At 42.6% G+C, this 24452-nt stretch overlaps 1 protein-coding gene across 1 annotated transcript in view; it reads right to left on the reverse strand.

The window, feature by feature from the left end:
* lamb1a (laminin, beta 1a) overlaps positions 1-24452 on the reverse strand; it is an 86265-nt gene that overhangs the window by 27886 nt on the left and 33927 nt on the right. The window contains exons 12-23 of the mRNA XM_048554036.2: positions 23727-23806; positions 23095-23230; positions 22855-23013; positions 22634-22761; positions 22329-22449; positions 21697-21898; positions 18755-18898; positions 17158-17389; positions 16887-17050; positions 13051-13275; positions 3309-3526; positions 984-1080 (exon numbers count right to left, since the gene is read on the reverse strand). Coding sequence (XP_048409993.2) covers positions 984-1080; positions 3309-3526; positions 13051-13275; positions 16887-17050; positions 17158-17389; positions 18755-18898; positions 21697-21898; positions 22329-22449; positions 22634-22761; positions 22855-23013; positions 23095-23230; positions 23727-23806 — 1906 coding nt within the window. The remainder of the gene's footprint in view (positions 1-983; positions 1081-3308; positions 3527-13050; positions 13276-16886; positions 17051-17157; positions 17390-18754; positions 18899-21696; positions 21899-22328; positions 22450-22633; positions 22762-22854; positions 23014-23094; positions 23231-23726; positions 23807-24452) is intronic.

Consider the following 24452-nt stretch of genomic DNA (forward strand, 5'->3'; position numbering starts at 1 on the left):
GGACTCAAAACGATAACACACTCTTTTTCTCCACAGATGCTGCCAAACCCGTTATGTTCCTCCAGCATTTTCTGTGCTTATTGTGGAGGAGAGCAGCTCACAAGCGACAGCTTTCTTTCTAATCAAAATCGAGAAATGCATATTGGCTAGGGCCTTGCACATTTGTGGCTGCTAGGGGCACTGGGAGTCGGCAGACAATTAAAAAAGGATTCTGGTTATTAACAACCTGCTACTTCAAAACTGACAAGTGTTGCGCATAATTTCCTTAAATACATCGAAATGCAGTCACTTTCGCAAAGTACTTAAATAGCTGAAAAGTGTGTTCCCATTTAAAATGCCTTTCTGTAAAGTAAAAAGCATTTCTGGCAACAATTTTCTTCTCGAAGTCTAAAGCATCTTCTAACTCTACAAGTATCAAGATAAAGTTAATCGCAATGGTACCAATGCTGTACATGAAGAAATCAAGTCTTGATATTTTATTGTAAAATTAATATCTCAGTTAGATATACATGATATTACTGCAACTACTTTTGAATTAAAGCTACTTTGGAACATCAAAAAGGTACTCATCATTTCTTCCTTGATCCTATCAGATGTGGAAACTTGAAACAAGACCAAAGCAGAGTAAAAACAGTGTAGCACAAAGAAACAAAAAGCTCTTTGATAGAATTTCAAAACCATACATCTTAGCAGGGTGTTTAATGTAAGCAGTTGTGTTGTGAAAAAAGCTATTGCATGCATCTCAATTACATAAACATCTTGTGGGTTCTTTCACAAAATCAGATGAAGAAGCCAATTATCAATTAAGTTTAGTTTACAGTTCAGCACTGTCCAATGAGTCCTAGCACTAATTTTGTGAGGCAGGAGACAGATTGGTTTTCATAATAGTACAAAGACAAGTCACAAGTATTTCCTGTAGCTGCAGTTTTTTCATGAAAAGCAAACATGAAATGAACTCCAATACGTTCTGCACAATTACTTACTCATACACTCCACATCAGGATCTCCCCAGAAGAATTCTTGGCAGTCACTACAAATGCGCCCTCCAAATCCAGCCATGCACTGACATTGCCCAGTGAACTGTTAAAAATTAAAGTCAACAGCTGACATCATCTCCTATTGAGAAATTTTATTTTTATTACCAACTTGAAGGTAAAAATGCAAATTGAGTGAATAAACTACAAAGTATGCCTTGATATTAAGGTGATTAAGTATTTCTCTTTCTCCCCACTTCCACAGCTAACAGAATTTTGACACTATCTCAAAGATATGCATGAAGGTTCAGCAATGTAGTCATGCCCACTAAATGAGACTCAAGCTTACCTCAGACAGAACTTCCTCATCCAAGCACAGACTCTAATATCATAGAATCATAGAATCCCTACAGTGTAGAAACAGGTCCTCTGGCCCAACAAGTCCACACCAATCCTCAGAGCATCTCAACCAGACCCATCCTTGTGTAACCCACCTAATGCACGCATCCCTGAACACTATGGGCCATTTAACATGGCCAATCCATCTAGCCTGCTCATCTTTGGACTGAGAGAGGAAACAGGAGCATCTGGAGGAAACCCACGCAGACGTGGGGAGAATGTGCAAACTCCACACAGTCACCCTGCTGCTGTCTATCTCAGTCCTTGACAGAGAAGATGAAGAAAAACTGTTCCCACTGACAGAAGGATCATGGAGCCAAGCACATGCATTTAAAAGAAGAGATTGTCAAAAGAAGTGGAGGTCACACGAAGAAAACCTTGTGTTCATGTTGAGTCATTGGATCTGGAATATACTGAGTGTATTGGAAAGACAGGGTCAAATGGACCTTTCAAGAGAGAATTGGATAAGCACTAATGAGAAATAATTTTCAGGGCTATGAGGAGTAAGGTGGGGAAATGGGGCCAGTTGAGTTGCTCTGGCAAAGAGACTGCACAAACACGACCAGTCAAACTGTCTCCTTTTCTGCTGTAACCAATCTGCGAATCTAGGGTGGGGGGGGGAACAATTCATTTTAAGCCTCAATAGTGTGTGGGTCAGCATGGAAGAGAGAGTGAGGGGGAGGGGAAAAAGAGAGTATGGAACCACAGCAAATTTCTATCCAGTTATGCCTCCATGCACTCAATTTCCAGGACATCAGTGATCCAGAAATCAAAGCACCAGCATTTTTCCCATGCACAACTGCCACATCTGAGATCAGATAACTCACTTCAACACTAGATTAAAATTTCTTGGTCTTCCTGGGCACGTTTGCTGAATAAAACTGCTAGCCACTCTAGGGAAATTGCAACATGTCTAGTACATAATCCTGAGCTGAATTCTGTTTATTCATTCCTAAATTAATCAGCCACTGGAGTTGCAAGTAATTACATGAGAATGGAAGGTGAGCTTTTCTGAAGGTCATTTGAAAACCACTTGGTTTATTAGGACAACACAGTAAATTCCTGGTTAATAACTCCCCCAACATCCTCAGGAATCATTCTCCTTTAAAAAGGCAACTGATTACATATATAGCTCGAGAGGTTCTGCTCCACAAGCATATGGCAAAGTGTGGCAGCTAATGAATTAACCCTCACTGTCAGCATCATTCTACATCACACTTCAGCCATCTGGCTAGCTAACTGAGCTGACTAACACCCCACGTTAATAGTTAAACATTAGTGATTTGCAAACAATATCACAGATGTGCATCACTGGGCACCGTGCTGTATCAAACAATCTCTTCACTAAGGCATTTACGGGAGAGTTGTTGTGATGCAGTGGTAGTGCCCCTAGCTCTGGCCCAGGATTCAGGGTTCAAGCCTCACCTGTGTAAGTTGCACGTCATAACATGTCTGAACATGTTTAATTTAAGAGAAAATTCTAGAAAAATATTTAATTTAGCACTACCCTTCAGGACTGCAAACCTTAGGGGTCTGTAGTGGTAACGAGGTTAACACACTAGAAAGAGTGGAAAACAATGGTGAACATATAAAAAGGTGCACAGGCCTGTGTCACAGTTTACACTGAGTGTGCTCCTGTTGAGCCTGCAGCATGCAATTAAATTCATAGCTACATTTTCCTAGTAAGGCTATTGGATTATAATGCTGCTACACAGTAAGTACACGTAACTATAAGTACAAAATGCTCAGGTCACACTTCACAGACCGACTTAAACAAGGTTATTATTCATTATAACTACTTGAGTGTTAAGAATTACAACTTTCTACAGTAATTCTTATGAGTGCGAACAATGAAGCTCAATTAAAAAATTCAAAATTTCAACGACATTTTTAAAAAAATCCACTCAAGTATCAATTTTTCAGGAATTCTCTCACCTCATTACAAGATGCTGCATGTGAGTGGATTTCATTACAGTTGCAAAGTTCACAGCCTGCTCCACTTGCTAGTTTCCAAGTATTAGGTGCACACTGATCACACATAAGACCAACCACATTGGGAAGACATGGGCACTGACCAGTGGTTTGGTTGCAGTGGCATTCATCTGCTGAAGTGCATTGTTCCTTTACAGTACCCAAGTAATTGCAGACACACTCTAAAAAAAAGTCATAGATATAGTTACTTTCCATGAAAAAACTTGTTCACATATGCTACTCTGAAATGCAAAACTGCTCTTCAGAACTACAGATCAAACAACTAGAAGGCATACACTGGAAAAGGCTTTACAGTCAACAGTATTCACTGCTGATCTCAAAGAAAGCTGCCACAAGTTCTAGCAATCTGTGGCATGGATTTCGCTACTCCCAACATCAGTGTGAGCCTATCATCAAGCTGAGCACTCACCAGGAATCCAGCAACAATTATGTCAAAATTGAGGCTTAGCAGTCCATTCCAGTGAACTATTCAGAGTGTATTCACTTCTGGTCTTGCTGCCTGAATTCCCACCTCCCCCAACCACTTTTCAAATCATTGGTAGATGTGCATGGGATAAAGATAGAAAATCAAATTTATATAAATGTAATGAGTTTAAAAACATGAATTTGATCATAAATGAAAAATCTGATATTTCATAAATAAAACAATTTCTAAGATTAGGGATACTGTTAACAGTAATTATGAATGAGTACACAATAATCAGAAACCCTGTTACACCTTATTCAATAATGTGTAATTCCAAGACTTTTGACAACATGGTTAAATTATGTAATTGGATGAGTTTCCAACAGTTCAGTTATTGATAGCAGTCTGGGCGGACTTCAACAATGCAGCTATGGGAGAGCGCGGTCAGCAACATCTGGACTTCCCGGTTAAATTGTGTGAATTCCAGAAGGTGGTGTTAGTTTCAGAGAATAATGAGAGTGAATGTTAACAGTTCCACTATCATTTCCAATAGAAAAACTGAGCTAATTGTGTTGATTATTTAGTAAAAAAAAACTTTAAAAACATACGTTTTGAAGAACATTAATTTATCCATTTAAGAGCATTCCTGCCTTTTAAAAAACACCTTGCAAGTCAATGTTAGCCTTAAGTACCATGCAGTGAAGGACGGTAGCACCCTTCCTTTCGGATCCCTAAACTAAGACCAAAAGCAAGTTAGCTGGCCATTCAACAATGAAAACTGACACTCATGATAACTTAATTAAAATTGCCTTTACTTAACAGTAACTCATTTGATGTGAAATTTCTTGTTATCTTTATAACAAACTAATGCTGCTGTTTGGAGCCAAATCAAGAACTATTCTGCAAATTAAAGTCTTTGTTAATACTTGCACTGTTTTTAAATATTTGCTTCTACTTTATTAAATCTAAAACAGTTTTGACAAATCATTGTTGGTATTTCATACTAAGCTGACAAAAAAAAGTACCTTACAAACACTTCTTGTAACCTCACGTCGCGTTGTCTTTATAACCTCCAGCAGAATAGCTTTAGGGAACACGTAGAAAACTGATGTCTTCTTTAGTCACACAGCAGTATCAGCATTACGGTGCTGTATCCTGGATTATTTGTTATAACTCTTATCTCAAAATAAGAAAATGAAATATCAAACCCACCTACATCCGTGACACCACTCACGCCTGCCACTTCCTCCAAAATTTCCGATTCCCCGGTCCTCAATACCTCATCTTTATCATAGACATCCAGTCCCCAAACACTTGCCTTCCCCATGCAGGTGGCCTTAAGGCCCTCCACTTCTTCCTATCCCACAGGCCTGACTAGTACCCCTCCACTGACACCTCATTCGCTTAGCTGAACTCGTCCTCACCCTTAACAACTTCTCCTTCAATTCCTTGCACTTCCATCCGACCAAGGTGGTGGCCGCGGATACCCTCATGGGCCCAAGCTATGCCTGCCTCTTTGTAGGATATGTGGAACAATCCTTCTTCTGAAGCTACACTGGCCCTATCCCCCACCTCTTCCTCCATTACATTGATAACTGTAATCGGCGCTGACTTGTACTCCCATGAGGAGCTTGAACAGTTGATCCACTTCACCAACACCTTCCACTCCAACCTTAAGTTCACCTGGGCCATCTCCAATACCTCCCACCCATTCCTGGACCTCTCTGCTTCCATCTCTGGTAACCACCTGGAAACCGAAATCCATTTCAAGCCTACCAACTCCCACAGCTACATAGAATACACCTCCTCCCACCCACCTTCCTGCAAAAATACCATCCCCTATTCCCAATTCCGTCCCCTCTGCTGCATCTGCTCCCGGGATGAGGAATTCCATTCCCGGACATCCCGTTTTTCAAGGACTGCAACGTTCACCCACAGCCCCAACAGTAGTTGAAAATGACCTCGACTGTGTCTCCCGCATTTCCCGCAACTCATCCCTCACGCCCATTCCCCGTAATAACAACGAAAACAGATTCCGCCTCGCCCTCACACACCACCCCACCAACCTCCAAATCCAACACATCATCCTCTGGCACTTCCGCCATCTGCAATCTGACCCCACTGCCAAGGACATTTTTCTCTCCACCCTTATCTACTTTTCGGAGGAACCACCCTCTCCGTGACTCCCTTGTCTGTTCCACACTCCCCACCATCCCCGGCACCTGCAACCGCAGGAAGTGCTACACCTGCCCTTACACCTCCCCCTCATCCCCATCCCAGGCCCCAAGACGACTTCCCACATCAAACAGACATTCATCTACACAAATGCTAATGTGGCATACTGCATCCGCTGTTCCCGTTGTGGCCTCCTCTAATCGGGGAAACCAAGTGGAGGCGTGGGACTGCTTTGTGGAACACCTATGCTCAGTTCGCAAAAAACAACTGAACCTCACAGTCGCAAACCGTTTTAACTGCACCCCTCCACCCCTCAGACAACATGTCCTCCCTGGGTCTCCTGCAGTGCCACAACGATGCCACCCGAAGGTTGCAGGAACAGAGTCTCAAATTTCGCTTGGGAATCCTGCACCCCAAATGGTATCAATGTGGACCTCAAGCTTCAAAATCTCCCCTCCCCCAAAACACATCCTAAAACCAGCCCAGCTTGTCCCTGTCTCCCTAGCATGTCCTTTCTCCCACCTATCCCTGCCTCCCACCTGAATGCCCACACCAATCTCCTATCTACCAGCTTCATCCCGCCCCCTTGACCTGTCCGTACTCCCTGGCCTAACCCATGACCCCCTCCAACTCCACACCTATACTCACCTTTACTGGCTCCACCCCTGCCTCTTTGACCTGTCTGTCTCCTCTCCACCTATCTTCACCTCTATCCATCTTCTATCTGCCTCCCCCTCTCTCCCTATTTATTTCAGAATCCCCTTCCCCTCCCCCATTTCTGAAGAAGGGTCTAGACTCGAAATGTCAGCTTTCCTGCTCCTCTGATGCTGCTTGGCCTGCTGTGTTCATCCAGCTCTACACCTTGTTATCTTGGATTCTCCAGCATCTGCAGTTCCCACTATCTCCATCAAATCAGGAAGACCATTTTAGTCAACCCTTCCAGCATTACCTATAAATAATCACTGTTGCTAGCTTGATTGTTGTAGTCTTTCGCTTCTATACATTCCTACCTTCCTGTGCGCTGCAGCATCCAACTGTTAGTAAATAACTTCAAAATTTCCTCGATATTACTCTAACAAAAAAGGCATCAATGACTTGCCTTGAAAGACATCTTCAAGACTGACTTCTTCACTACACCCAATTGGAACCCATGTTAACTATTAGTCAGTGTCTGCATTCCCTTTTCCCAGTGTGCGCCATAGCCTGGGATATTCTGGTATATTAAGAAACTTATTAAATACAAGTTGATGACATTTTAAGGCACATACTCAAGTTATTCCAAAACACATTCTTCTGTACTGGCATTAGAATGTGGGCCAATTTAAGAATCTTGCAACATGGAATCTGCACTGACTTCAATTTATACACAACTGCTTGAAAGAAAATTACAAAAGAAAACCAGCAGGAAAAATGCTTTCCACCAGATTGAAATCAGAACTGTAACTGTAACACAAGATAGTCAGCTCTTGATATGTAACAAAGCCACCAGAAAACATGATAGCTAAGAATGGGTGGCATTTGGGGGGGGGGGGGGGGGGGGGAAGTAATCAGATTCCTGCTTAAGAATTATTCCTCCAGCTGATCTTCAATTAAATCTTTCCTGAGGAAACAATGAACAAATCCCCCCATGCACTTTGTGCTTGTAATTCACTAAGTTGTCACAGTGGAGAACTAATTAATGGGTGTTGTCTGCTGCATAAGCTTCAAGAAGATCACTGAAGCAAACGTGAAGTGATCAAGAATCCTTTGTTAATTACTTTACCATTCATTCCAATGTGAAGATCACTAGTGCTTATGTAAACAAAGCTTTTATTTCCCCCAGGCTTGTGAATCCACAGGGAACAAAACATGTTGATCCGGTGATAAAGAACAATGACTATTTGCAACTTTGACCTCTGGGTTGGGGGATGGAGATGGGAATGTGAGATGGGAGAGGAGGTTGGTTGAGACTTGTGGAGGTTACCTGCTGTCTTCATGTTCATTGGGAAATCAATTTGTCTAGGATAATCAAGGTATCACGAGGGACATCAAGAAAGAAAAACAGTAGGTGCAACAAAAATGTGAAAGTCACAGAAATTTATAGACACCAATACTTGATCCAGTCTCTCTCGTCACATTTCTAGATCATGCATCTTTAAACTAACAAAGATATGTTCTGTTCTTCATCATGTACGTTTTTAAAGGTAAACTGTAAAAGTCAAATTGCCCCAATTGTTGATCAGGACAGGAAGAGAGATTACCTCATTTACAATTTGCTTATTTGAGAAGATTGTCTCCTATGATAAGCAAGCTTAATAATGTTGTAAAGTAACTTTTTGTCGGGAATGAACGAGACTCACGGTTGCTGCATTGCCTCCCAGGTTCCAGGGCTGCGATGTCTCGGATTGTGTCTTTGGGGTCCTGAAGGGAGAGGGTGACCAGCCCCAAATCGTGGTCCACATAGGTACCAACAACATAGGCAGAAAGAGGGATAGGGATGTCAGGCAGGGTTTCAGGGAGCTAGGGTGGAAGCTGAGAGCTGGAACAAACAGAGTGGTTATCTCTGGGTTGTTACCCGTGCCACATGATAGTGAGGCGAAGAACAGGGAGAGATATCAGCTGAACACGTGGCTGCAGGGATGGTGCAGGAGGGAGGGCTTCAGGTACACAGACAATTGGGGCTCATTCTGGGGAAGATGGGACCTCTACAAGCAGGATGGTCTCCACTTGAACCAGAGGGGCACTAATATCCTGGGTGGGAAATTTGCTAGTGCTATTCGGGTGGATTTAAACTAGCTCAGCAGGGGATGGGAAACTGAGGTGTAGTTCCAGTATACAGGAGGAAGAGAGTAGGGAGGACATGGGCAGGATGTCACAGAAGTGTGCTGGCAGACAGCAACCTGGTTTGAAGTGTGTCTACTTTAATGCCAGAAGTATCCGGAATAAGGCAGGTGAGCTTGCAGCATGGATAGGTACCTGGGACTTCGATGTTGTGGCCAGTTCGGAGAGAGGGATAGAGCAGGGTCAGGAATGGATGTTGCAATGACCAGGGTTTAGATCTTTCATTAAGATCAGGGAAGGTCGTAAAAGAGGGGGAGGTGTGGCTTTGTTAGTCAAGGATAGTGTAACGGTGGCTGAAAGAACTTTTGACGAGGACTCGTCTACTGAGGTCGGCCGAGGTTAGAAACGGGAGAGGAGAGGTCATACCGCTGGGAGTTTTTTTTTTAAAATAGGCCTCCACAAAGTTCTAGGGAAGTGGAGGAGAGGATTGGCAAAACCATTCTGGGCAGGAGTGAAAGGAACAGGGTGGTCATTATGGGGGACTTTAACTTCCCTAACATTGACTGGAAGTGCTATAACTCTAGTACGTCGGATGGATCAGTTTTTGTCCAATGTGTGCAGGACAGTTTCCTGACACAGTATGTCGAAGGGCCAACAAGAGGGGAGGCCACACGGGATCCGGTACTGGCTAATGAACCAGGCCAGGTGTTTGTGATAGGTGAGCACTTTGGAGAGAGTGACCATATTTCGGTCCCCTATCCCAGGCCCCAAAATGACTTTCCACATTAAGCAGAGGTTCACCTACACATCTGCCAATGTGGTATACTGCATCCACTGTACCCGGTGTGGCTTCCTCTACATTGGGAAAACCAAGCGGAGGCTTGGGGACCGCTTTGCAGAACACCTCCGCTCGGTTTGCAATAAACAACTGCACCTCCCAGTCGCAAACCATTTCCACTCCCCCTCCCATTTTTTAGATGACATGTCCATCATGAGCCTCCTGCAGTGCCACAATTATGCCACCCGAAGGTTGCAGGAACAGCAACTCATATTCCGCTTGGGAACCCTGAAGCCCAATGGTATAAATGTGGACTTCACCAGCTTCAAAATCTCCCCTTCCCCCACCGCATCCCAAAACCAGCCCAGTTCGTCCCCTCCCCCCACTGCACCACACAACAAGCCCAGCTCTTCCCCTCCACCCAGTGTATCCCAAAACCAGTGCAACCTGTCTCTGCCTCCCTAACCTGTTCTTCCTCTCACCCATCCCTTCCTCCCACCCCAAGCCACACCTCCATTTCCTACCTACTAACCTCATCCCACCTCCTTGACCTGTCCGTCTTCCCTGGACTGACCTATCCCCTCCCTACCTCCCCACCTATACTCTCCTCTCCACCTATCTTCTTTTCTCTCCGTCTTTGGTCCGCCTCCCCCTCTCTCCCTATTTAATCCAGAACCCTCACCCCATCCCCCTCTCTGAAGAAGGGTCTAGGCCCGAAACGTCAGCTTTTGTACTCCTGAGATGCTGCTTGGCCTGCTGTGTTCATCCAGCCTCACATTTCATTATCTTGGATTTTCCAGCATCTGCAGTTCCCATTATCACTCACAATTCGGTTACATTTAGTTTAGTGATGGAAGGGGATAGGAACATGCCACAGGGCAAGAGTTATAGATGAGGGAACAGCAATTATAATGTGATTAGGCAAGACTTAGGAAACATAGAATAGGGTAGCAAAATGCAGGAGATGGGGTCATTTGAAATGTGGAGCTGGTTTAAGGAACAGATATTGCATGTCCTTGACAGGTATGTCCCTGTCAGGCAGGGAGGAAGTGATAAGGTAAGGGAACCATGGTTTACTGAAGAAATTGTATCTCTTGTTAAGCGGAAGAGGGAGGCTTCTGTGACGATGAGATGAGATGGCTCAGATGAGGCAATGGAGAATTACAGATTAGCTAGGAAGAATTTAAAGAGAGAGTTAAGAAGAGCAAGGTGGGGACATGAGCAGACATTAGCAGGTAGAATAAAGAAGAACCCTAAAGCTTTCTATAGGTATGTGAGGAATAAGAGGATGACTAGGGTAGGAATAAGGCCAGTCAAAAGACAGTAGTGGGAACATGTGTGTGGATCCTGTGGAGATCGGAGAGATGCTAAACAAATATTTCTCATGTTTTCACTCAGGAAAAGGAGAATATTGTCGAGGAGAAGACTGAGTTACGGGCTACTAGAGTTGAAAGGATTGAGGTCGTAAGGAGGAGGTATTATCAATTCTAGAAGGTGTGAAGGCAGATAAATCCCCTGGACCGGATGGGATTTTTCCAAGGATTCTCCGGGAAGCTAGGGAGGAGGTGGTGGAGCCTTTGGCCTTGATCTTTGAGTCCTCATTGTCTACTGGTTTAGTACCAGAGGACTGGAGGATTGCAAATGTTGTGCCCCTGTTAAAGAAGGGCAGTAGGGATGACCCAGGTAATTATAGACCTGGGAGCCTTACGTCTGTTGTAGGGAAAGTTTTGGAAAGGATTATTAGAGATAGGATTTATAATCATCTAGCAAGTAACAATTTGATTGGAGATAGTCAACATGGATTCATCAAGGGCAGGTCATGTCTCACAAACCTTTGGAGTTTTTTGAGAAGGTGACCAAGCATATGAAGGTAGGGCAGTTGACATGGTGTACATGGACTTCAGTAAAGCTTTTGATAAGGTTCCACATGGAAGGGTATTGGAGTAAATACAGAGGCATGGGATTGAGGGAGATTTAGCAGTTTGGATAAGAAACTGGCTTTCTGTAAGAAGGCAATGAGTGGTGGTTGATGGAAAATATTCAGCCTGGATTCCGGTTACTAGTGGTATGTCTCAGGGATCTGTCTTGGGACCACTGCTGTTTGTCATTTTTATAAATGACTTGGACGCAGGCATATGTGGATGGGTTAGTAAGTTTGCAGATGACACAAGTCGGTGGAGCGGTGGACAGTGTGGAAGAATGTTGAAGGTTGCAGGGAGACTTGGATAAACTGCAGAATTGGGCTGAAAGGTGGCAAATGGAGTTCAATGTGGATAAATGTGAGGTGATTCACTTTGGGAAGAATAATAGGCAGGCAGAATTCTGGGTCAATGGAAAGATTCTTGGCAGTGTGGATGTGCAGAGATATCTCGGTGCCCATGTACATAGATTCCTGAAAGTTGCCACCCAGGTTGACAGTGCTGTTAAAAAGGCTTACGGTGTATTAGGTTTTATTGGTAGAGGGATTGAGTTCCGGAGCCGTGATGTCATGCTGCAACTGTACAAAACGCTAGTGCGGCCTCACTTGGAATATTGCATGCAGTTCTGGTCGCCCCATTATAGGAAGGATGTGGAAGCATTGGAAGAGGTGCAGAGCAGATTTACCAGGATGTTGCCTCGTCTGGAGCGCAGGCCCTATGAAGAAAGGCAGAGACACTTGGGTCTGTTCTCATTGGAGAGAAGGCAGCTAAGAGGGGATTTGATAGAGACATTCAAGATGATCAAAGGATTAGATAGGGTGGACAGTGAGTCTCTTTCCGAGGATAATGATGTCAGCTTGTACGAGGGGGCATAGCTACAAATTGAGGGGTGATAGATTTAAAACAGATGTCAGAAGCAGGTTCTTTACTCAGAGTGGTAAGGGTGTGGAAGCCCTGCCTGCCAATGTAGTGAACTCAGCCACATTAGGGGCATTTAAACAGTCCTTGGGTAAGCAGATAGATGATGATGGGATAGTGTACGGGGATGGGCTTAGATTAGTTCACAGGCCGGCGCAACATTGAGGGCTGAAGGGCCTGTTCCACGCTGTATTGTTCTATGTTCTAACTCCATGATACTACAAACACTAAAGCAGGTTAGGAGTCTTGCTTTGTACTTTCAAGTGTCAATTGTAAAGTACATGAACATCACAAATAATACTGGGTGTTGTGACCATCATTTAATATTTAGCCATAAGCAGGTGGAACTCAGTTTGTCACTACAGCAGTGTTATTTTCAGAATGCTGGATTTTTGGCCAGGGCTTTACCAAAGGGCCAAACATTTGAAACGTGCACATCTTGCATACATACTGCTGCCCAGTGTTACTAAGCCTTCACCATGGTATAAACAAAGAAAATTTAGCACCAATGTAACTGACATTCTTGACCAATCCATTACACAAACAAATGACGAAAAAAGCACAAGAGGTCAAAAAGGGCTGGTATGAAATGAACATACACCACAGAAAGATCAGAACGTAATGAAATTTTTTAGAAAGTACATAATTCAGCCAAGAAATGAAAAAGCAAAATGTGCATTTCATGACTCTTAAATTCATGTGTCGATTAAAACATGAAGTGCCTCTTACTTTTACAATTCTGTTGCAGCGCATTGCCATAATAACCAAGCTTGCAGAGGTCACAATGTTTGCCCTCCGTGTGATACAGACATTTCAGGCATTCTCCAGTTTGCGAGTCACATGATTCTGCATCAGTCATGTCAATGTTGTTGCTGCATTGGCACTTCTGACAATGCCCTCTCGTTTCATTAGGATTACCATAAAATCCAGAAGCACATTCATCACACCTGGCACCTGGCAGAAACGAAACAGTACAACAATTTTAAACAGCAGAAAATACTTTGGCACAATGACATTTAATGTAGTTACATTAAAATTACAACATGGAAACAAACTAGTTGATTTTGCCATTAATTTTTTAAAAATTATTCACAGGGTGTGGGCATCACTGGTTAGGCCAGCAATTATTGCCTATGGTGGTGAGCTGTCCTTTTGAATCATTGCAGCCCACGTGACTTAGGCATATCTACTGCGTCATTAGGCAGGGAATCCCAGTATTTTGACAGTGACAACTGAGCAGCAGTGATATAGTCCGAGTGGGGAATGCGTGGGGCTTGCAGGCAAATATGCAGATAGTAGCACACTCATGTCCTTCAGGGCAGTAGAGGTCAAGTGTTTGGAAGGTGCTGTTAAAGGTGCCTTGGTGAGTTATTGCAATGCATCTTATAGTTGGCACACACTGCAGTGTCGTATACAGGTGGTGGAGGGAATGAATGTCGAAGTGCCAATCAAGCAGGCTGCTTTGTCCTGAATGGCACAAGTGTGGCACAATTGTTACACACCAAGGCCCTACTGCACTTGGACTCAAACTGCTTCGGTCTCAGAGGACTCATGCATGTGTAGTATTCTGCAGCAGTGGTGAATATTAGCACTTCTAAACCCCATGGTGGAAGGAAAGTCATTGATTAAGCAGCTGAAGATGGTCTCACCTAGGACACGACCCTAAGGAATTCCTGCAGGGAGGTCCTGTGGCTGAACTGATTAGACCCCAGCAACCACAAACTATCTGCCTTTAAACTAGGTATGACTCCAAACAGAAGAGATTATTATATCAACCCGTTCACGCCCCTCTACCACCCTCAACCCTGGCAAACCCCCACACATCCAATTCCTAATAACTTGAGTTTTTTTGGGTTCCTTTATGTCACACTTGGTTCAACTCTTTTGTCAGTGTTTGGAACAGAGGCTGCAGTGTGCTCATGAACAGAGCCTTGGCGTTCCTTGGTGGAACCCAAACTGGGTGACGAGCAGGTTAATCATTAGCAAGAATAGCTCGACAGCACCACTGACAACACGCCCCACTTTGAAATGATGGAGGGTGAACAGATATAGCTATAGCTGGCCAGGTTGAATTTGTATCGGTGATAATGGGAACTGCAGATGCACAAGAATCCAAGATAACAAAGCGTGGAGCTGGATGAACACAGAAGGCCAAGCAGCATCTCAGGAGCACAAAAGCTGACGTTTCGGGCCGAGATCCTTCATCAGAGAGAGAGGGATGGGAAGGTGGTTCTGGAATAAAGAGAGAGAGAGGGGGAGGCAGACCGAAGATGGAGAGAAAAGAAGATAGGTGGAGAGGAGAATATAGGTGGGGAGGTAGGGAGGGGATAGGTCAGTCCAGTGATGACGGACAGGTCAAGGAGGCGGGGTGAGGTTAGTAGGTAGGAAATGGAGGTGCAGCTTGAGGTGGAAGGAAGGGATGGGTGAGAGGAAGAACAGGTTAGGGAGGCAGAGACAGGCTGGGCTGGTTTTGGGATGCAGTGGGGGGAGGGGACGAGCTGGGCTGGTTTTGGGATGCAGTGGGGGGAGGGGACGAACTGGGCTGGTTTAGGGATGCAGTAGGGGAAGGGGAGATTTTGAAGCTTGTGAAGTCCACATTGATACCTTTGGGCTGCAGGGTTCCCAAGCAGAATGAGAGTTGCTGTTCCTGCTACCTTCGGGTGGCATCATTGTGGCACTGCAGGAGGCCCATGATGGACATGTTGTCTGAGGAATGGGAGGGGGAGTTAAAATGGTTCGCAACTGGGAGGTGCAGTTGTTTATTGTGAACCGAGCGGAGGTGTTCTGCAAAGCTGTCCCCAAGCCTCCGATGGGTTTCCCCGATGTACAGGAAGACACACCGGGTACAATGGATACAGTATACTACATTGGCAGATGTGCAGGTGAACATTTGCTTAATATGGAAAGTCATCTTAGGGCCTGGGATGGGGGTGAGGGAGGTGGTGTGGGGGCAAGTGTAGCACTTCCTGCTGTTGCAGGGGAAGGTGAAGTGTGTGGAGCGGACAAGGGAGTCACGGAGAGAGTGGTCTCTCCGGAAGGCAGACAAGGGTGGGGATGGAAAAATGTCTTGGGTGGTGGGGTCGGATTGTAGATGGCGGAAGTGTCAGAAGATGATGCGTTGTATCCGGAGATTGGTGGGGTGGTATGAGAGAACAAGGGGGATCCTCTTGGGGCGATGGCAGGGTGTGAGGGATGTGTTGCGGGAAATGCGGGAGACGCGGTCAAGGGCGTTCTCGACCACTGCGGGGGGAAAGTTGCGGTCCTTGAAGAACGAGGACATCTGGGATGTGCAGGAGTGGAATGCCTCATCCTGGGAGCAGATGCGGCGGAGGCGGAGGTAGTGGGAATAAGGGGTGGAATTTATGCTGGAGGGTGGGTGGGAGGAGGTGTATTCTTGGTAGCTGTGGGAGTCAGTGGGCTTGAAATGGACATCAGTTTCTATCTGGTTACCTGAGATGGAGACTGAGGGGTCCAGGAAGCCAGCCCAACTCGTCCCCTCCCCCCACTGCATCCCAAAACCAGCCCAGCCTGTCTCTGCCTCCCTAACCTGTTCTTCCTCTCAACCATCCCTTCCTCCCACCCCAAGCCGCACCTCCATTTCTTACCTACTAACCTCACCCCACCTCCTTGACCTGTCCGTCTTCCCTGGACTGACCTATCCCCTCTCTACCTCCCCACCTATCTTCTTTTCTCTCCATCTTTGGTCCGCCTCCCCCTCTCTCCCTATGAATTCCAGAAGCCTCTTCCCATTCCCCCTCTCTGAAGGAGGGTCTAGGTCCGAAACGTCAGCTTTTGTGCTCCTGAGATGCTGCTTGGCCTGCTGTGTTCATCCAGCTTCACGCTTTGTTATCTCAGGTTGGAGATGTCTTGCTTTTTGTGCACAGGACATACCTAGACAAATTTCTACATTAAAAACTTAAAGAACTGCGGATGCTGTAAACCAAATATAAAAACCGAAGTTGCTGGAAAAGCTCACTGGAAAAGCATTTGTGAAGAGAAATCAGAGTTAATGCTACAGGTCCAGTTACCTGTTTGTAGGAAGCGTAACCTGACTCAAACCGTTGACTCTTATTTCCTGTCACAAACGTTGTCAGGTTGATGCTAGTATTCTAGCTGTACTGGAACCACTTGGCTATGGCCTTCAGTACTATTGCTGCGATACTATCAAGGCTAATAGCTTTGCTGTATTCAGTGCCTCCAGTCATTTTTTGATATGCCAAGAAATTGGGTGAATTTTGGCACATGCAATGCTAGAGACCTCTCACTTGGCACCTGTGGCTGACGATTGTTGCAAATGCAGCAGCCTTATCTTTTACGTAGATTATTGAAGATGAGCATATTTGTGGAGTCTCCCTTTTTGTGGCTTAATTGCTACCACTCAGGACGGCACAACTTGGGTTTAATCTGTTGATTGGGAGGTGAAATGGCTTCTGCTTCAAGAATATAACTGACAGTACATTCTGCAGTATATCATGCTCTTGCACAGGGGGGAAATAAAAATGTAGGTATTAAGGCTACTTGCAATTTGGGTACGCTTAGTATACATTTACACCATCCTTACATACCTGTGTAACCATCGTGACAGAGGCAGACGATATTTTGTGAACTATGATCTTGGTAACAGCCAGTGGCAAACTGCCGTCCACTATCTGGACCATCTGGGCAAGGACACGGGCGACAGTGATCACCCGACCCAAGTATGGGGTTCCCGTAATAACCTGACATACAGCTACAAGAGAAATAAGGAAGCTTTATCAGCAGTTGTTTGCTCATGTTAGAAAATGTAATTTTACTTGGGGACAGTGAACACTAGCAAAAGCAAAAGAGAGGCAATACCTGTCACAATTATGTCCACCAGTATGATCTCTGCAGCCCAAACACTCGCCACTTTCTAAGTCGCAGTGATCTGCGTGTCCATTACACTGGCACGGACGACAACTGGGAAATCCCCAGTAACCAGGCTGACACTGATCACACTGCCGACCATAGACTCCTTCTTTACATTGACATTGACCAGTACCAGGATGGCAAAATTCATTGACTGAGCCTTCCAGATGACAGTCACAAGCTGCAGTAAATTTTAAAACATATGCATTCAGAAATGGTATATAAAATTGCCACTTCAGTGAGGGAATTGGGATTAAACATTTGCATACACCATTGCAACAATCTTAGTCCACACAGCAAATGCACATTTATTTAAAAAAAAATCATACTCAACGCTAGAAGTATCTTTGGGAAGCCTAGTTAAGGATGGAGTTAAATGGTCTATGTTCAATCTCTTGGCTGTTAAGTTAGACGTTCATAGCCAGAGGTATTAGTACTTAAATGGAAATCAGTGGAGAAAAACCAGCAACTTATATAGAATAGCAGAAAGTGCTTCAGAGGCACAAACTGAGCAAAAAAAAGTCAATGCCAAGTCAAATAAACAAATAGTACTCATGACCAAAAATTAGGTTGTAAAGGTTGGTTATATACAGGGCTATCAAAAAAAAACTGAAAGGGATTTAGGAAAGAATTTCAGAGTGTGCAGCATAGGTCACTCACGCAAGATCAAGAGGAGAAAGCAATTCACAGAAGCCAGGGGAGAAGAGTGCAAAGTTTTGGAATAATTTGAAGGACTGGTGGAAGTTCAAAATAGGTAAGCATTTAAGTAAAGAATTGGAAACACTGCATGACTGGGAACCGATGCAAGTTAACAAGGATCGCAGTGACTGTTGAATGATGCTGGTTCAAAGCATTTATCAATAGGACAATAAAATAATTGAGTACAAATTAAAAGTCCAACAATATTATTCCAATCACTTTTCTTATTTTCACAACATCTGTGTGCTTTACAGTGGAATCTTGAAAACAAGTGGCAAATGTGGTTTAATCAGAAGGCGAACGCTCACTCACCCCTACACTATGAACAGCTCCAAAATAACGCCACTATTCCTGGGCAGGATACAAATAATAGGATACATCCTTCACACATTAAGACTACACTGTTGCAAATGATAGAACCTGACTGTAAGCACCATAATTCGCAGCTGTCCACCGTTCAATATCAGCTGGAGGAATTACTTGGTTGTTACTTTGGAAAGAAAATACTGCTTTTGTTTGCTGCATCCAGGAGATTATCCTCAAAATCTGTAGATTCTGCAAATAAAATTTTGTTTTGCTAAAAGATAAACAGCTGGATGCAAACCATGCTATCAACTACGTCTCTTGGCACCGCTGTGCCAGACTAAGAATACAATAACAATGCTTCAACAAATTACTCAAAGGAAGTGGAAAAAGACCTGATTTCACTAGCCCAATAATGATGGTGCAAGAACAGTGCAAAGATCTAAGCTAAACAAAAATAAGTGTTTTCTGTCAAAGTTCTCTGGAACGCTTTCAAACGTGAAAGGACGGCTCCGACCGCAATGTTAGAGAAAATGGTACTTACGCCGACAGCCACTAGGGCCAAAACCATAAGTTGCGGGAGCACATCGGTCACAGTTCCGGCCAACTACACTGGAGCGGCATTGGCACTGTCCTCCATTGGGATTACAAACAGAACTAAGAGATCCCTGAGGATCACACCGGCATGCTAGAGAAATAGAATAAGTATGAATTAAAATGAAAATTTCACAAGAAGCCAAAAGTTGTACCTACAAAAAAAACCCAGAGGTGTTCCATCCTTAGGTAGATAAGAAATGGGTCATAAGAGGGAGAATTGGACCTATTAGTGATTGAAAGAACAAATCGTGCCTGAAGCAGGGGATATGGGCGAGGTGCTAAGAGAGAACACTCTGTATTTGTATTTACAAAGGAGATGCTGCCCAGCTCTACTGGAAGGAGATAGTTGGGGCACAAGACAGGACAAAAATGTTTCAAAAAAAAAGGAAACATTAGACAGGCTACCTGTACTTATTTTAAAAGTGATCTGGATTGAATCTGCATTCAAACACATTGCAATTTCTTCCCTTTTTGCAAAGAATCTGACCAAAATCCTCTAATCCTTTGTAAACTAGCGACTGGGGACTGGAGAATTACAAACTTTACAATATTGTTCAAAACAAAAAAGGGAGGAAGGTTAAGCCTAGCAACAACAGGTCAGTAAGAAAATTGTGTGTTTTTTTAAATTCATTCACAGGTTGTGGGCATCACTGGCCAGGTCAACTCTTTTATGGCTAGCCCTAATTGCTCACAGGGCTAGCAAAACTAGGTAGGTCTAGAGTCACATGTAGGCCTGAACAGTGACCAGTTAAGGATAGCAGTTTCCTTTCTGAAAAGGATATTAGTGAACCAGATGCCTTTTTCCAGCAACTGACAATACTTTGACTCTTAAATCCAGAAATTTTATATTGAATTTAATCACATCTGACAAGATGGATTTGAACACAGGTCCCCAGTACATTAGAGATAATAGGAACTGCAGATGCTGGAGAATCCGAGATAAGAAAGTGTAGAGCTGGATGAACACAGCAGGCCAAGCAGCATCTTAGGAGCAGGAAAGCTGATGTTTCGGGCCTAGACCCTTAATCAGAAATGGGGGAGGGGGAAGAGGCTTCTGAAACTGAAAGGAGTTTCAGAAGCCTCTTCCCCCTGGCCCATTTCTGATGAAGGGTCTAGGCCCGAAACATCAGCTTTCCTGCTCCTAAGATGCTGCTTGGCCTGCTGTGTTCATCCAGCTCTACACTTTCTTATCCCCAGAACATTACCCAAGTTTCTGTATTAATAGTCCAGTGATAACATCACTAAGCAATTGACTCCCCAGAAATTGTGAGAAGGCCTTCAGAAATTGTATTTTGGGGCAAAATTCATTTACTTTTACAAATATGAATTGATTCATGAAAAATTAACATGGATCTATCAAGAGAAAACTGAGTTTCTCAAAGTTGCTTGAGGCTTCTTGATGAGGTAACAGAGGGTGACTGATGGTTATTCTGATGTACGTGGATTACCAAAAAGCATCTGTGAAGTGTCACATAATAGCCACGTAATCATGGATAAAACTTAGAGCAAAAGGGGCAGTAGGTGCCAGGATGTGAAATTGGTTTTCAGCACCAAGCAACAGTTATGAATAGATGTATTGTCCAGATATTCTAAACACAATGTTTAATTATATCACTCTTTGAAATGAACCAGAAATCTTATAGGCTATAGATATTTTCTAATCAACCTGTTCAAAGTTTCTGTTATACAGTTCTGGACCAACTGTGACCTGGATCGATGCCTCCTGGCTCAGACAGTGACACTACCACTGTACTAGAGCTAATCTACTGATGATAGACTATGGGATGTTTCCAACTTCAAAAATAGATCTATCCAATGGTCCTAAAATATTGCGTTCTTCTTCATCCTGTTTTAAGAACTTTATGAGCAGTAGAACTATTGTGGCTTTTTGAATAGTTGTTGGTCACTGTTCTTCTACTCATTGTTTTACGTACCCTCAGGCATGGAACTTGAAATGCTCCTTGAAAATGTATCTATCCCATTCAAACAGAATCACTGATTCACTGATCAGCATAGCTCTTCAAAGCGTTCCTCAAGGGTCACAATTCATAACTCTTGAAGCTATGCTCTTTAGACAAGGGTTCATAAAACATCTGAAGATTCTTTTCACTAAAAAATGTCAAATTAACTAGTCTAAATTGTCAACTCATGCGTGACTTCTTGTTAAACATTCAAGTCATTGTTTTATAAAATTAAAATAGTTAAAAACCAAAACAACTGGAATTTGATGACCACAACTTTCCAATTAAGCAGTTACACACTCTAATATTGATTTATTTTAGAAACACAAAGCCACGACTGAAGATAATCATACATGAACTGTGTACCAGAAGAGACAAATTCTTCAGCAAACAAGAAGCATACATGGTTAGCACACTGAAGTGAATATGTTACTACTTTTGCAAAAATCACAACTTTCAATGTGGAAGAGTACAATTCTGGCACCTTTTAATATATTATTCCTAAAATATTTAACTATCCCATTGTTTGTGCTGACTTATTGAAGGTGGTTCCCAGTAACACATTCCACACTTCTTTATCCTTTAAAGCAGCATTCAAAGCCATGATCGCTTCCCTTATGATTTCATTGCCAATCCTAAATTTATGCCTTCTTGTTAGTGATACACTGAACAAATTTTCACTAGATTTTTTGTCCAACCCTTCAAAGAAAAGTTGTAATTAAGTCTTCAAAGCCTATGTCTAAATGCTCTTTCTATATTGCCTTGTAAACTGTAAGTGTATTCCAACTGTGAATGTATGTTTATACCATATTTATTAAAATTCCCTGCGTTTTCAAACCTAAGTAATCACTGCTCTGATTACCTTATATTTCTTAACCACCAGCCCACCGATTCACTCATGATAAATAATGAATTAAGATAAACGTACATAAAGCTCCTTCATGGATTATGGAAGAAATGCTAGACAGGATGCCCTTACAGACATCAGTCATTGGGGTCTTAGTAACACTTCGACTGTTCTCCAAGCAGCGGTATCGTTGGAAGGTCTCCCAGGCTTTATTTGTGACAATCTCGCTTGAATCTCCTACAGAGAATATATCCAGTGACTTGCAGTGGGGCATGAGTACAAGCTGGAAAAATATTCAATTAACAAATCAGTTCTTTTGTCAAAATCTATCGTTCCAGGAAGTTCAAGTTTTACATTTTGTCTGATTGGACATTAAGGCTTAAGCTTAGGAGCAATTTTACTTATCACTGTTTTTGTGTAAAGGAAAAATCTGACTGAAAATGCTGACTGCAATAGGAAATTCTGATTCACTTTAGAGCGAAAAGAAAGCTGTAATCTAGGCCAACATGTTGAAAGATCTATCAGTTAATTATATATATCAGTAAACTCTATAACCATACTGGCTTAACACCACAATCATGACTTGAGACACATACAAGAATTAAAATGGGGTAAAAGGGTACATGTACCTGGTCATGCCAAAACATGTGTTAACCAATTACATTCACTTACGAAAATTTTAGATAATCTTATTTATTTCTAGACATACATACCGAATCTATGAATGTATAAGGAGTTTCCATTTCATCATCAGCTGAGTACTCTGTTAATTCTAAACGAATGGTGTAATTAAGTTCTTTCTCAAAACATACAGGCCGAGGTAGGACCACATACCTGGGAGGAACATTATGACCAACATTCATAGTTAACCCAACTCTTTAGACTGGTGGCTTACTATAATTCACAAAATTATCTTAAGTTGGCTTTATAATGCTACTTCCCTCTGGATTTTGTCAAAGAATATGTAAAATCTAAAATAGTTAACCAGTAAAACAATTAAGTGCTTTTTTATTCTCACCTTGATCCTGATGGTAGAGAAAAGACTTGGTTGTCATCAGCAGGTGTTGTATTCCCACATCGACTGCTGCTATGAATTTTACCAGGACGGAACACAGTTATTTTTGCTTCTTCCCAATTTTTTGGTAGCTGAGCAGAAGCAGCACATCATATTCATGTCAATAGTGCTAACAGTTCTATGAAAGAATTATGTAGCTAGCTTATTGAATGAAGATTACTAACCTGAGGTTCATAACGAATCAGCAGATCATACTCCATGGAATATGGAATGTTGTGTATATGGAATTCCAGATATGTTCCTTCAGGAGCCCTTACAAATCCAATTCCTGTCCAGGTTGGAGAACGACCTTGTGGAATTTGTCGCTGCACTATTGTCACTTCCTGCAATGAAAAAGTAATCATAAGTGTTTCAAAAAATAGAAAGGGCCACAACAGATGAGTGCACACTCAAAGCTAACTTACAGGACCCAAGTTAGCCTCCTCTGCCTCATATGTGTAATGATCCAGGGCAATAAAATAAAACCCAGATTCAACCTCATTGCAGCGACGTCCAGCCATATGATTTTTGCACGGACACTGGCCTGTCTCTGCAGAACAGCTGCAAAAGCAAAATCAGCATTACTTCTTTGCAACCTGAAACATGCACATTTGACTATGCATAATGGAAGTACTTGTCTGATTACATATAAAATTCCAATGCCTTTCTAATGGGCACATCATTAGCAGCAGACATTAAAACAAAAGACAAGTTTTTTCTGTGTAAAGCTAACATTTTGGTTATTATTAAACAAAAAAATGCTCACACACAAACATAATTTTGCTGTAATCTACTTCAGGATTCTCTCAATTAGGACTAACTTTCATCTTGGCACAAGTAATTTTTGGAGTAAGATCATCATTTGGGAGCATTCTTTCAATTGCTATTCAACTACAACAAAGCCAAACAAAAAAGATATTTTTAGAAGCAATTTGGTATTGCATTTATCACTACCTTCCTTTGTCCACCTGTTATATCATTCAAGTGTTCCCAGTTAATCAGTAATCATTTGAACATTTTTATTCTCTACAATAAATGATTAAGAGGCCAGCCTTACTCATTACTGTATGACCCCCCTAGGTCACAGTCACAAGGGCGACACCCATCAAGATCACTGCTTAATCCCCAGTGTTGTGGCTGTAAAACAATAAAATCAGTATAGTTTTAAATATCACATGACTGTGGACAAACCATTAAAATGAATTTAGTTATGCTTGGTCTTAAATCATATGGCAGATAGAAAGAATTAATTCATATTCTTCAACTTCAATGCAGTTTTGTTTCATAAGAAGCACATTACCACAGAAAAAAATTCCATGGATTCAAAGCATCTGAAACAAGATAGAGAAGCTGTTTTCAGTGACAAATAATTTGAATCCCATGTTTGTTATTCCTAAAATAGAGTATTAGCTCAATTTTCCATTGAAAAAGGGGTAAAATATTTTCATCAGCATTGTTGAACGTTAAACTTTAGTATTTTTTTTCATTTTCTGTCAATATAACTTAAGCTTTGTGGAAACATTAGGTCGTAGTTTTAATCACTGCTCATGCCCCAGATCCAATTAGGGCTGAGCAATGATGACTTCAATTACAAGAAAGCATGCTCATTTTATTCTGATTCTTTGAACAAAATAGATACATTAAATCAAGTCAATGGTTTTAGTACTCTAACTTAAAGAAACAGATTATCTGATTGACCTATCCAGATATCAACAGAAATAAATTTCTGTTAGCACATTTGTGGGCGAAGGTTGACACACAGAAATCAATGGTGCCAGTAGAC

The sequence above is a fragment of the Stegostoma tigrinum genome, chromosome 25 (assembly GCF_030684315.1).
Source record: "Stegostoma tigrinum isolate sSteTig4 chromosome 25, sSteTig4.hap1, whole genome shotgun sequence".
Classification (NCBI taxonomy): Eukaryota; Metazoa; Chordata; class Chondrichthyes; order Orectolobiformes; family Stegostomatidae; genus Stegostoma; species Stegostoma tigrinum.